The sequence below is a fragment of the Stegodyphus dumicola genome, chromosome 1, assembly GCF_044657685.1.
Source record: "Stegodyphus dumicola isolate Sdum_Otavi_A_Nest chromosome 1, ASM4465768v1".
NCBI lineage: Eukaryota > Metazoa > Arthropoda > Arachnida > Araneae > Eresidae > Stegodyphus > Stegodyphus dumicola.
The window spans coordinates 110695422-110710917 of record NC_140768.1 but is presented as its reverse complement, the minus strand read 5'-3'; the positions used below and the strand labels follow the sequence as shown (position 1 = coordinate 110710917).

At 29.7% G+C, this 15496-nt stretch overlaps 1 protein-coding gene across 3 annotated transcripts in view; it reads left to right on the top strand.

Moving 5' to 3' along the window:
- LOC118192021 (uncharacterized) overlaps positions 1-15496 on the top strand; it is a 111102-nt gene that overhangs the window by 30937 nt on the left and 64669 nt on the right. For 2 of the 3 annotated variants that reach the window (XM_085819319.1, XM_085819322.1), the window contains 5 exons: positions 7989-8122; positions 9495-9558; positions 9651-9689; positions 9894-10019; positions 15314-15420. In XM_085819319.1, coding sequence (XP_085675445.1) covers positions 7989-8122; positions 9495-9558; positions 9651-9689; positions 9894-10019; positions 15314-15420 — 470 coding nt within the window. The remainder of the gene's footprint in view (positions 1-7988; positions 8123-9494; positions 9559-9650; positions 9690-9893; positions 10020-15313; positions 15421-15496) is intronic. The other variant, XM_085819324.1, reaches the window with a different exon arrangement.

Here is a 15496-nt window from a genome sequence, read left to right as displayed (position 1 = left end):
TCTCTTCTAAACGGATTTAAAGAGTATTCTACTAGGTTTAGCATTAGTATAAGGTTCACACTTCTCTTTCTTTCTTTCTTTCTTTTTTTCAGACAAACCTTTAATGCTTTGATTTTTTGTAGTGTTCTGAATGTATTAAAAAATTTTATGTGGGAAAATCATCGATACTGTAGTTTCGTATCATCTACTTTATTGAATTTTCTGCTTTCCGTATTGTAAGCAGCTTCTTTTTTCTTCTGTTGCATGCTCAAATATTTTTACATGATAGTCTGTTATACCGTTTCACGTAACATAATCAATCGCGATTATTGAAGTATATCCTCATTTTGCCTTTTGAACCTGAAACCTGAACCTTTATTAACCTTGCTCTCGATAGTACAGTACAAAGTCCGAAATCCGGACGTCCGTTATCCGGAATGATCTAAAATCCGGACCTCAAAACCACCACCAACATCCTTCTCCTAGGCTTTATGCATGCGCATTTAATCCCCCCCTCCATGCATAATACAACATCTGGAGAATCACGATTCTTAATTTCACTTCAACACTAAATAAAATACCTTGTTCTTAAAGAAACAAACATTTTAGCATAAATTTGTACGACCAGTAATTTGGCTCTGTTGCTGCGTATCTGCTTTTTGGCACACATCTCGAATCAAAACATTCCACATAGATACACCGTTGATCTGACACCAACCTCGCGAATCATTATTTGTTATACTTTCCTTTCATCAACACATGTTTATCAAAACATGGCAACTTGAGTAATGACTCATGTAGCGATTCCTAAACAATTTTTTTATGTTAGTAATTGAATAATAAAGGAGTATGGTAATCTTTTATGTTGATATTACGCTTGGCGGTGATTACAGATTTAAGTTAAATGCACTAAAAAATGTTGACAAGGAAAAATTTACCAAAAATTTGTTTCCTTAAGCTAAAAATAGATTTTGTTGATGATACTCATAGGCCCAGAGATTACATTTAGGGCTATTTGAATTAAGAATAACTGATTTGTTATTTACATAAACCCAGAACCAGTGTCGGGGCTCGTATGGCTGCAAGGAGTCGCAGAATTTAGGACTCACAGAGACTACATTAGGCGGTAAGATATCTAGCGCTGGTCCTCAATAAGGTTTAAGTATATGTGTGAGTTTATTTATTCAGAACTCTGATAAGCCTTAAGCATGTGCAAGAAATAGACATAAATATAATAAATAACTAAACTAATACAATCCAGGCTTAATTGTTTCAGTGTGCGATAGAAGCAAGATAAAATTTAACGGAACAACTTGTCGTTAGTCGCCGAGCTCGTGATGCATATCCAAATATGTATAGTGAAGGATAGCTAAATTTGATGATGATAGCCGCTAATTTTAAAGGTTTTCGGATATCACAAAACAAAGGGGAAAATTTTCAATTAACAGATTTTGTAAAGAAATGGGGAGAAGCGGTAATAAATGAAGATGGTACAGTACAAAGTCTGTAATTCGGATGTCCATTATCCGGAATGATCTATAATCCGGACCTCAAAGCCACAAACTTTTTTTTTTCCTGTATGCTTTACACATGCATGTTTAGCACAAAAAAACAAGGAACTTACATTGAAAGAAATGTTTAATAAAGTAAACAGATAAATATTAAGCTTTTTTTTTGTAAATTTTGATACCCTTTAGATCATAATTGCTCTTTATTTCATAAATTACAGTTTCATATTTTTAATTGTATAATTTCTGCATACGATCTTACCAGATTTAAATTGATGATCTATAATTCGGAATCGCTGAAGTCCCGATGAGGCCAGATTACGGACTTTGTACTGTATAAAAGACGTTTTTCATTGTGATGACAATGCTTCTCAATCATCAATCAATTAATGAATGGCAAAATCTGTAGTATGGTTTTAGATCCAGAAAATATCGCTGCTGATAGTGAAGAAAGTGACAGATGAGTTACTGAAAACGAGAAAATTTTGATTGACAAAGTTAGTCGGAATTCTCGAAACAACAGTTACAGGACTTCAACAATGTAACTAAACAAGAGATTATGTCTATCTACAGAATTAAAAAGAAAGTATTGGCATAAAAAATGAAGCAACTTAAACAACTTACATTGAATGAAATATTTAATAAGGTAAACAAATAAATATTAGGTTTTTTTTTTTTTGTAAATTTTGATACCCTTTAGATCATAAATACTTCATTATTTCATAAATCACGATTTCATGTTTTTAATTTTATAATTTCTACATGCCATCTTACTAGATTTAAACTGATGATGTAATATCTGGAAAAATTCCAGATTCAGAATCGCCAAAGACCCAACAAGTCCGGATTTCGGACTTTCTACTGTACATCTTTTCTGAGATCTTCATTGTACACTGCATTTTCTAGTTTATTCCAATTTATTCGATTGCCTACTTTTACTGCAAATTTGAGTACCTTTCTCAAAATACTTTACATTCAGAATTTCCAACTGATAGAGACATATATATATATATAATTTATTTCTACAAAATTTATCATTAAATTTCTGTTGCACTACAAAGTCCGAAATCCAGATGTCCAAAATCTGGAATGATCTAATATTCAGACTCCTGGAACACCAGCAATTTTTAGTACTGTTCTGTTATCAGAAATGGAATCACCACCAAATATTTTACTTATCTTGCCAAGAGATTGGTTCATGTGAAGTCGCCAATGTTTACTTCTAAATTCATAGCAATATTAATTTTTTTTGAAAAAAGTAAATGAATGTCTTTCCAAAGATGTAATGGTCACTTGTGTTTTTATTATTATTGCATTTACCATGGATTTTAAAATTTGGACAATGAAGAAATATCTACCACATAATTCCCTCAGGAACAAGAAATTATTCAGTCCAAAAAAAGTGCATTAAAAATCATAATTTTTTTCCCTTTCTCTGACAAGTTGTTTAATTTACATTAAAAATTTCTAATTTTACATTTATCTGTTATTATTTTTTCCCTTGGATTTTTCTTTAAACTTAACCGCATCATATTTTATTTATCGTAATTTAAGTATTTTGACGATTGTTTTTATGCTTCAAATGTTTTACCAGATCGTCAGCCTTTTGTGATATCTGAATCTGGTTCCTGTAACAGAACAGTGCCCGATTTTTTTTTTTTTTAGAAATTGTTTTGTGAAATGGGAGAAAGAATTAGATTCCAAAACTGGTGTTTCATTTTAGTATATACGTAATTCTTCACATATGTGCAGTAGACATCTTTTCATAATAAAAATGTCCTGATTGTTGATTTCAGTTTGGTACTAAATAAAACATCTCCATATTGATGAATAATTTGTTACCTCCATAGCTGTCTTTTTGTTTAGTATACATCTCAAACTAAAACAATACACTGTAGTTCATCACCGAATTTACACCTACTGAATAACCTGTACCTTTGATGCTAACCTAGCAATATTTTTTTTATTTCCTACCCATGTGGCTATAAACTCCTAGCAATCCGAGAAAAGACTTGGGCAGGTGTACCTTAAATATAAAAATATATATAACATACAACTTGAACAAACTTGAAAAATACATACACATTTATTTAAGTTTAGATTATATTTTAATATGTTTCATAAATCGAACTAAACTAAATATAAAAAATGTTGATAAAAGTAGTTTTTTGTATTCATAAAAGAAAACTAAATACTTAACAGGTTAATAAAAGGCAGACTGCATTCCCCCTGAAACTATGAAATTCACTACTAGGCACAATTCCTCCCTGGATGAGAACCTCTGTTCTAGATTATGTGGATAAAAGCTATTCTGGTACTAACTTATTAATGCAACCACCTTCATAGCACTCACCACATTTTCAGAATGTGCCAAATTCTGGCAAACATATGCATAATCATTCTTTCAGCAATTATGCTGATAGCTTCCCTCAGTCAAGTAACGCTGCTGTTTTTGTATGTGTTCCTTTTTTGTTGTATTCCAAGTTCCAACGGTTATTATAAACAAATCATGACATTTTTTTCCCCCTAAAGCTTAGTTTTAAAATATAAGATTGTGGATTTTGCCAGTAACAGAAGAAACTGCATTAAAATTTCTGTGAATTTTCTAAAGGTAACAAAGAGGAGATGCATTTACTCGATCACCATTGCTACCAAGGTTAGCATGAAGCCAAGTTTGCGTAATTCTCTGGTGTTTTTTAAGCGAAAACAGATCGCTGTGTGCTTCAGAAGAATAGCATAAAAAATTACAGAAATCTTTGATGTTTTCTTTTTTAATGTGTTATGTAATCCTTATTCATATTATAAGTATTTTAAATTGCTAAAGTATGTTTTCTTTTCATATGGTGATAATGTTTACATAATGTTTACTGACTTATGATAAGTATCAATAGCTGGGGAATTTTTCTTTAAAAAAAAAAGTGGGGTTTCACAAAAATCCCCAACTTTCACCCAATAATTCAATTTTACCTTTTCATCTATGAAAAATTGCCAAACTGCACCAAGGTGGGTGCATTAATATGTAAAGGTGGGTGCATTAATATGTAAAATTAGTATGACATCATCTACTGTCACTGCTGCTCATGCATTTTCTTCTCCTTTTTATATTTCTCATAGAAATTTTGTTTAATTTTGATAATCTGTGATAGTAACTTTTCCACAATTCTGCAATAAACAAGCTTAACATTTTTTTACGCAAGGTTCAGTTAATTCATGACCTGCTTGAAATTTAGTCCAAGGTTTTATGTGAAATGCTATACAATTTTTCTAGAAATTATTTTAATTCATAATTGCTTCATTAGAATTTTTCATTTGATATAAATTTTCATTTTAGAATAACTGTATCGTTTTAAAACTCAGTGAATCACTTCTTTAAATAAAAAAAGATTTTTTTCCATATAAAATGAAAAATACAGGTGTTATACTGGTTTCCCTTTTCACTTTGGACAGTGTCCTCAGTGGTGATATGGATAAATGGCTGATGAGTTTGATCATTCTTAGTGAATGTTTGCAGAACAAGTGTCCAGTCATTTGAGAAAAAATTATATGTGGAGTAACTGGTTTGATGTAATAATTTAATATGGCATCTGCTTTTAGCCAGATTTATGTGACAGTAATGAAGTAAAGAATGCTTAGAATTCTTTATAACTTTAGCAATTGCGCCTCATTAATTACTTATCTTTTCAGTACTCATTTTGGCTTTTGACTGTAACTAGATTTTGCCCCCTCTAATAGTTGATAAATCAATAATTTAGAAAAAATATTTCATAGGTGTCTATACAGTATATTTATTTAAATGTTATTTTTATTGCTCATATTGTCTTCTAGCCTCATTGTGGGGTCAAAGTAATATTTATTATTATTTATGGATGTTTTTAAAAGCATTGCCTATATAAGTGGTCTCGAACTGGGGCTGTGTGTAACCTCTAAAGTAGTTTTATGTGGCCCGCAAATACATTTCAATTATGTATTTGTTGTAAATGTGGTATTGCAAAGATTACAAGATTTTAGTTATTTGAAGTCCAGTTTTACAATTTTTTTTATCGCCGTTAAAACCAAACACGAATAACACATCAAAGAAAATCTGTAAATGGAACTAATTAATTTACAGAGTGATTTGGATCTAAAAAATTTGAAAAGACAGATTTTATTAACTGTTTATTCTTATTTGGTCAAAACATAAATACACTCAGTTACGAATTTTTGCACTAAAAATAATAACTTTGCCTGAGACATTTCTATGTGAAAGCTTTTTTCAGAGTTGAAAATTAATAAAAACCCAATTGTTCAGTCAACATCTGCACTCAATGATGAAGATAATTTTTAGTGATCCCTCCCCTCCCCAAGGCTACAAATTTTTTCAGAAAACAAAATGCCTTCAAATGTCTAGCTGTAGTAAGAAATAAAGAAGTTTAGAACTTTTTGCATGCAAAAATATGTATTTTATGTGTCAGAAAGAAAAATTAATAAGAGAAAAGCTAGGTTGTTGCTATTCATTCTTGAGCTTTTTTCCCATTTGGAAAGTTTTAATGATTTAGTTTAAATTAAATCAAGTTAGTTAATGATTAACTAAATAATAATTTCATTTAAAATATTTTTCATTTTGTTAAAAATAAATTCTGGTCCATCAGCTGTTTTCAAATTGTACCATTTGGCCCACTAGCAACCATGGGCTTATATAGTTTCCAGATATCACTTGGCTTTAGAAGTGGGTAGGAGAGCTTGAACTCCACATCATTTGTACTTTAATGTTGAAGAATAGTCATTTAAAATTTGTGTCAATGTGCTAAACAGTATATAAATCTTTACCTAACATATATACTGAAGTACTTATGCATAAAAGTTGTATTCTGGAATTCTTATTAAAAAACTCTTGAATGAGGAAATTAGAACTGCTAAAATGCAGGAGAGATAAGATGTTAAAATAAAATTAAAAAATAATTTAAAAAAAATTAAAATCTGAAAGGATTCAGTTTCTAACATTTGCCCAGAAGGGCTCTTTTAATGTTTGATTTGGCTTATCAGCAGAGATTATCGATAGAGATGACCTAGGGGGCTGAACAAAACATTTTATAGTATATGAGATGAATATGCATTTAGACTAGCATGGGAATGTTAGGTACCTGCTGTATATTTAAAAAGTAAAAAAATATGTAGTATAATTCTACAAAAATATTTAATGTTTTAAATTAAATTTATTATTAAAATTAAAGGAATTTTTTATTAAATTAATCAGAACATTTTTTATGAAAAATATTCAATGCTTTGAATTATAAATTAAATGCATTTTGATTTAAATCAATAAGATTAAAAAGTAAAAAATAGTATTTTAAGAACTACATCTATTACTTTAAAATGGTTTAGTTTGTTTATCAGCAGCAGACAGATTAAATATGAAAGAATAATATTCTGAATGACAACAGTCTTTAATAAAAAAATGAAACAACGCATTTACAGTGGACCATGCAAATTCACATTTCGAGATCAAAAGCCGTCAATGCGATCAAAATATCAGTAAAAAAATAATATGACCTAATGATGATCTTATTGCTTAGATGATTGTTTTCGATACATGCATTTCTGGTGAGGGAATATTTTCTATAATACGGATTGAGAACATAACCCTTTTTAATACATTCATAGCGTTCAGAAATCAAAAAGGTATGCTGTGCTCCTGAGTATTAGAGTTTCGATATTGAACATATTATGTTAATATGGTTTGACAGACTGGAATATTTATTATTGCAGTTAATTTTTATCCATTCTTAATACTTAGCTTTAATATTTTTCGTAATTTTAGTAAACATTTATGAACTTAGATTAAGATAAACAATTAGTAACTTCTTCATTTAGTGATGGGAGAAGAAATATATACAAGGATTATCAAATATATAAAATTATTCATTTCTTTATACTAGAAATGTTTATTTCAGTGTACTGTTGTTAATAATTGAAAAATTAATGACTTAACTCTTTCGCATCGAGAGAGGGCAAAATCTCAATTCCCCAAACATCGAAAACGCCCGTATCTAAGCATTTCTCCTGGAATGCTTTTCCTTCCCCCATGACAAGTTGAATACTACAGCGCTAACAATAGCCTTACTTAAGTAAAGCGAGAACTTCTTTCTTCGACGCTTTGACACTGTGTGAAGTTTCCCCTTGGGACGGGATTGCAACTTCGGGCATCAAAAGCTAAACACTGACAGTAAACAAGGGAAAGGAAGGAACACAGGAAACAAGAGCTTCAAAAGAATGATTGACATGTGATTTAACAACACCTGAAAGCAATGAGTAATGCAGTAACGTGATGGGGGAAAGCACTGGGTAGGAAATTATTCAGGCGTTTCAGGCGTCCAGCCGATGTCTGAATGTTTGGGCGTTTGGGGCGACTTCGATGCGAAAGAGTTAATATAATTTTGCCTTGGTTAGAATATGTTATCTATTTTCTCTGTATTTATTGTTTTATCTTTTCAATATTAATGCTCTTTCATACATTTATTGCAGAAACAAGAGTCATTTTTGAGCAAAGAAGTTTCCTTTGTTGTTTCAGATCGAATATCTCTTAAGCATCACCTCCTGAATTTATCTGCACGTAAATCTAACACTGCATGTCCAAGTCCTCAACTTTTTAATGACAGGTAAAAGAATATGAAGAAGTACCCAAAATTCATAAATAATTGTAAACAAGATAATGTATTATGCTATTTCTTTTTGTCATGGTTTTGAATTAAATGAAATTTAAAAACTCAATGAAAATTTAAATTATTTTGCATATAAGATTCGGGACTTACTGATTATCCACATCCCAACAAAGAGTTTGCAACTTTGTGAATTGGCCCAAAAAAAGTTAGTTAACCAACAAAACATTTGACATGTAGATATGGGTCTATTCATAATTAACTATAAAATGAAGACACTTTTTTAAGCCTCTGACGCCTCTTAGCAGTGCAGGATTTTAAATCCGTCATGAAGACCGGTATTTAAACAGCATTTATTAATTGAGTAATTGAGTTTGTATAATTCTTATTTTGGTCTGCATTTTTATAAACTTAAATTTATTAAGATGATATTTACATTATCAAAGACAGTAAGAAAGCAAAATATCTTAAATTATAAGCTAATTATATGCCAAGTAGCAAAACGTCTGATGACCGGATAAAAGCCAGCTATAACACTTGGAGGGTTAAGAAACAAGAAGGGGGGGAATCTATGTAGCAGATATTTACACTTTTACAGCCAGCAAATAATGTTGAATGAAATGAGGATTAAATGTAAATCGTATAAATCCATGTGCACTGGAAGATAGCTGTGGTATCACGTGTGTGGCGATTGTCACATATATACTTAAATATGTGGTCAAAACTTAGCTATTTTATCACATGCTTCAGATATGCGGATAATTGGAAAATACCTGAAATTCAGCGATTGTCACTAAAAGTAAATCTATTTCTGCAGCTGTAAGTTTTACACTTGGGAGAAACAAGTTTTTATGAAATGTGCTCATATGTACAAAGAAAATTCAATTATTTTTTGAAAATTAAAACTATATGAAAAACATATTTGCAATTATGATTATTCATGTTATTTTACTCTAAATTATTTTCCAAAATTTAATATAATATGCTAGTACCAATCTCTTGAATTATATTTTGTACGAGTTTGATGTACCAGAACTGCTAAAGGAATTTAGAAGAATGCGTTTCCAGAATGTGATTTGCCAATGCACTTTCATGAATCAGTACTCACGAAAATAATTTTTATGACACAAATGAGATGCTTTAAATTAAATTTAAATAATCTGAATTGAAGATTGACTGCTGTATATGAATTGTAACTCTGCACTTAATTATCTTTTGAAAAGAAATTGAGCTGATTTTTTTTTCTTCCTAAAATGAATGTCTTTTGCTTGACAATTTATTAATTAAAAACATTTGTCTACCTAATTTTGTCACATTTGCCCCTCTCCTCTCAAATAACAAGAGATTATATTTTGATTTTATAAATTTTCAGTGTCTTTGGTTTATCTCCACTTCATTTGACTTCTCCCGGTTTGGAACAAGATGCTGCGCCAATGGTATGTTTTACTGCTTTCTTGACATTAAAAGGGCAATTTATTTTTAAAGAATATAATTGCATCATATTTATAATTTTCTTTTCTTTTCACAGTCTCGAGGACTTGCTCTTCTTCAGAAAGCTAGACTCCAGGTATTTTAATTTCTTTTAACTAGCTATTTCTGTAAAATTGAAGTATATAATTTTTATTCACGTTTTTTTATCAAAAATTTGAACAATTTCAGTATTGTAAATGATGACTTGTTGTTTTAAAATCTTAAATGTCTTTGTTTATCAACTTACATAAATTCTATTGAATAAAATCTTAACATGTGATCTCTTTCAAATCTCTTTTAGACGAAAGGTACTGGTGACATAATGGAAGTTTGCAAGCAATGGAATATAAAAGTTTATCATGTTCAAAAAGTTTTATCGTGGATAGAAAAATACAAGAACTTGTACAGGAAATATTATCTTGCCTGGGTAAGATCATTATGCAAAAAAATTACAATGTTTTTTTTAATTATAGATAATAATTTTATATGTATTTCAATTTTATTTGTTTTTTGTCCAGTATAGCACTGAAAAAATATATCCCCCAAACTAGGAATTCATGTATCACTTGTATGTCATTGTTATTTCATTTTTTTGCAAACTGTTATATCATTTAGCAAATCTAAAATTTTGGCAAATTTAAAAATAAAAATATTGTGAGTTGTTTTTATAAAATTTTATCCTCAAATTTTATACTTTTGAGGCTTTTTTGCTGTTTTGTATTTATAGCCAGAATGCCTTTTTAGAAGAGCTTTACATTTTAATATTTTGAATGGTAATGTTAAAAGTGGTTAAATTTAAATTCTCCTACTTTTTAATTGTGTGCCATTAAATTTTGTTGTTGTAATATAAACTTATTTGATTAAAGGAGTTAGTTTTAAAGTTGTTATCTAATCTAATAGTTTTTAAGCAGATGTGCACTTAATACATACACTCATATCATTTAAATTAGCTTTCCCTTCTTACAAAATTTCAGACAGTTTTATAAGATTTGATTTTAAATTAATATAGATCATTACATATTTCAGTTTTATTATGTGAGGAATTTTTATTTTAATGAAACATCAATATTTTATATGTATGTAAAAAAAAAAAAAAAAAAAAAAAAAAAAAAAAAAACGAATTTGTTTCATTGCAGTATAAGGGCAGTTTTTTTTTTTTTTTTTTTTTTTAAGTAGGATTCCTGAAAAGGCAACCAAACTCTTGTCAGGTGTTGAATGTTATACCTTTCATTTGCCTACCTACCAGTGTTGATCATTATACTGTAAGAGCATATTTAAATCTGTAATTCCTCTTCCTTAACGGGTAAATTGGAAGACAGACTAACCAAGGTTTGGATGAGTTATTGCAATAATTTTATATCAGTGTGCTGCCAAATTTTACTAATGCATACAATCAAAATTATTTTGTATGTACTTTTAAATCCATGTGATATTAATCTTATACGTGCTCACAGTATATGTAATGAAATATATGTAAATTTCATATGTAATAAAAGCAAATTTCAGAGAAGTATTGATGGAGGAACACAGATGTAGAGGCGTAGAAATACTGATTGCGAAGGTACTTGATACTTAGGACGTAGAATTCGTAATGACTAAGAAACTTGGCAGTCGAGATGGTTCTTTTTTCCAACTGACATTCGCAGCCACAATTACTTGGCACTCTAATCATGCCTATTTGCAGAACATTTACATTTCTGATAAGAAGTGATCTTTTGCAATAAGAAGCAAGCCCAGTGAAATTACATATCAGCAACGCACAGATAGAAGATAAAAGTGCTTAGTTATCCAATATGGAAGCTCTCACAGAGGAAGGTTTTGGTTTGAGTTAGAAAAGTTTCATTTCTCAGTTATGTTCCCAGTTACTATGTCTTCAGCATTACGCAAGCTTCATGGCACAGATTAATCTAAAAATGATGCAGTACAGAAATGTTATTATTATTTATAAATTATTTATAAAAAGAAGACGGGAGTGCTATTATTTATTATTTGAAAGATATATACTTTATATATACATACAGTCAGAAGTCGTTAATTCGGACACCCATAATCCGGAAATATCTATAATTCGGACCTCAAAGCTACAAACTTTCTGCGCATGCGTCGCGTTGACGCATGCGGGTAAGACTTTTACGGCTGCGAATATGCGTGTGAGCATGCGCGTAATACGTTTGCGCTTGTGCGTTTAATGTATAACGGATGGTATAAGCTAAAATTATCTAATTCAGTTAATGTTGCAGATTGCATTGTTCCTTAATCTTCGAATTTGATCCGGATTATTATTTTTTGCAGACTGTTAGAGCAATTTTATAAAAGTAAGCTTGAACTTTCGATTATGTCAAATGGAATTTCCGATATATGTTTACTAATATGTAAAGGATCTACAAAGCGAAAGTATGCTTCGAAGTCCATTAAACAAACAGTGGAATTGCTACAAAAAATGGATAAAGGCATATCCTGTGTTTATTTAACCATTCCGAAATATGTTTATCAATTTCACGCTGCTCTGCGGCGGGGAAGGGGGGACGCCTCGGCGCGTGATGAATTGGAAGTTGATCTGTCAGCACTATCCTTATCTTCAGGGCACATGTTTTTATTTTATTTGGCTTATAATTCCTTACTAAATGTAGTATTTCATCTTGATGTACTCCGTCTTTGATATGATTTAAATCAAATTCCTCGTCATTATAATTCGCTTCCGATAGTGAAGAAAGTGACACAGATGTTATTGAAAACAAAAATATTTCGATTGACAAATTATTTGGTATTCTCGACACAGCAATTATAGGACTTGAACAGCAGAACTTTGTAACTGAACAAGAAATCATGTCTGTTTATAGAATTAAAGGGAAAGTATTATCACATAAAAAACGAAGCAACTTAAACAACTTACATTGAAAGAAATGTTTAATAAAGTAAACTAATAAATATTAAGCTTTTTTTGTAAATTTTGATACCCTTTAGATCATAATTGTTTTTATTTCATAAATTACGGTTTCATATTTTTAATTTTATAATTTCTGCATGCGATTTTACCAGATTTAAACTGATGATCTATAATCCGGAATCGCCGAAGTCTTGACGAATCTGGATTAACAACTTTTGACTGTATATATATATATACACACACACAGTGTGTGCATAATTTTCTTATACCCTAAATCACAAGATGCATCTGCAAATACCCTGCATAAGCTGCATCAGACAAATAGTTCAATTGCTTCTAAATTCTTAACAAGGTCTGCCTGAAAGTCAGGCCCAATGCGTCTTGTACTGTTCAGTTTTTCAACTAGAACATGGAACTTTTAATCCCAAACGTGTTTGCCGAAAACCAAAACATCATATTTTAAATGGTTATGTCACCAAATACCATGCATCGAGAAAAAACTTTAAAATATACAGTATATGTATAGCGATGAGAGCGATAAACATCCTGTCTCACTTCTATACCTTTTTTTTATTGGGCTCGCAATCCATTTGTGATAAGCGACCTTTCTGTATATGAATTAACTTTGAAAGAAGAGGAAGAACTAATTTTAGAGTATAAATTTTAGAGTATAAGATTTAATTTCAAAATATTTAAAGGAATTAATTTGTTCTGGATTAATGTTAGATATAATTATCCAACAGTATCACGAAATGCTTTAAGTGTGTTATTACAATTTTCTGTATTTTATTTGTGTGAATTTGGATTTGACTAACAGAAAAAAGAAAAAAAATTCACACTTTTCATTCTAAATCATGAAATAGCATTATTATTTTTATGCTTAAATATAAATGAAGTTATCAAAAAACACCAATCTCAAATTTTGCATTAAATGTAATTTGTAATTTATCATTATACTAACATTTATCATTATACAACTGTTTTACTTTCTGATGCAATTTTATTTCATATTTCATTGAAAATTATTATCATATGCTGTCTATTTTTACAAAATATTTTGTGAGTACATCTAACAATAAACCACTTAAAATTCTTTTTAATTAATTTTATTATTTCAAATTTTTATATTATTAAAAATTGTACTGTGATGAAAAAAGATTAGTTATCACTGAATTATTATCTATTACGGCTTATAGTCTGGGTGCTTTGTAAAATGCATATTTTCCCTTAAAACTTAAATGAGTTTATAAAAATCCTTAAAAGTAGTTCTTTCTGGTATCAGACATTAATAATGCTATTCGAAAAAATCTTCATGATTTCATAATAACAAAAAATGCATATGTAGAATTTTATGTTTGATATGTTCAAATTAAGTCTAAAATAAAAGCTGAAAATGCAGTTCATTTTCTTTTGAAATGAAAAGATTACTTTTAATTGTGATCATATGATGTAGATAGTATTAAAAATTACACTAAATTATATTAACTACTGACATACCTTGGGATATATTTTATTGTAGTTCTAGTTCTCCACAATAAAGTAAATAATGCAGTGAAGTAAATTACATGAAATTTTTATATATTTACATTATATATGCTTTATTCTGTTAAGTAATAAAATATAACAAGTAAGTAATTAAACATTTACATAATCACTGGATATTATTTTTTCAAGGATTTTTCCCCCTTCCCCATTTACAAATTAGCTCTGGCAAAAAAGCATAGTTTTTGGCCTCTGTATGATTTCAGCATGCCTTCTTATTATTTCTAACTTCTGATTTCAAAATAAAATATGACTCTTCTATTCATTTTAAATACATAGAAGCAGATGTATGGGTTTTAATTGCTGTGAAAAATTTATGATATTGGAAAGATTTTAACCACAGGCAAAATTAAATAATGGCCATTTTAAAATTTGAATTATGATTGCAATCATTATTACTGAAGGGCAATTAAGCAGTCTAATTATAATAAAATAATAAAGGCAATGTTTCAGATATTGTGAGAATTGCCAGTATGTGACACAGGTAAGGCAAGTAAGCCAATGTTCCTTATCCTCTTGATTTTGAGATATCCACTCAGATTAGATCTCTGAATAAATAATGGCTAAGGAGAATAGAATGTATGTTATTGGCAAGACTTTGGTTGCCTTATAGGTGAGGGTATGAGTATGCCCAGCTGTGTCCCAGTTTTTGATGGAAAATACCCGGGGGATGGATTCAGGGATCTATTGCCATAAACCTCTCAAGAACACTTTTGAAGACACAGTATTTTTTTTAAGTGCTTTTGTTACACATTTACATTAACATTGCAATTTACACATTTACAGACATCCATGCTTCCTTTGAAATTGGAATTTTTACCCAACAACAAGGCATTTGGCATCATTAACCATCACACCAATCTGAGCAGCTGATTGACTCTCAATATGGAAGTGCTGAAGTCTAATTGATTTGAGAGAAAAAAAAATATGCAGTGTCTGTTAAACACAATAAACTAAGATAAACACACACAAGATAAAAATGAACAGAAGAATCATTTATAAATTAAAATTGTATTGATAATTTTGTTGTTTTAACAGCTGGTTATTGGAACAGGATGAGATAAATTTATTCAAGTATGAGAACTTTGAGTTATGTTTAAATCTGTGAAGTTTTTACTATAATCAGGCAAGAGTTAATTTTGGATATTAAATCAAGCCATATCTGCATATTAATCAAGACTGTAACCTATGTTTGAATCTTATGGACATTGATATACTTTTATATGCATTATAATTTTAGTGAAATTTTAGTCAACATATTTCACATAAATGCTTACAAATGAATTTTACAGGAAAAAGAAGAAAAGAAGAAGTCTATAAAGGCTAGTGCAAATGTTCATAAAGCTGTCAATGTCAAGAAACTTCAACCTCCATTTATAAAAGTAGAAGATATAAAAAGGTATTTATATATAATATTTTATGAATATCTTTAGTTAAAATTAATAAATAGTTAAAATAGCAGATTTGTAATACTA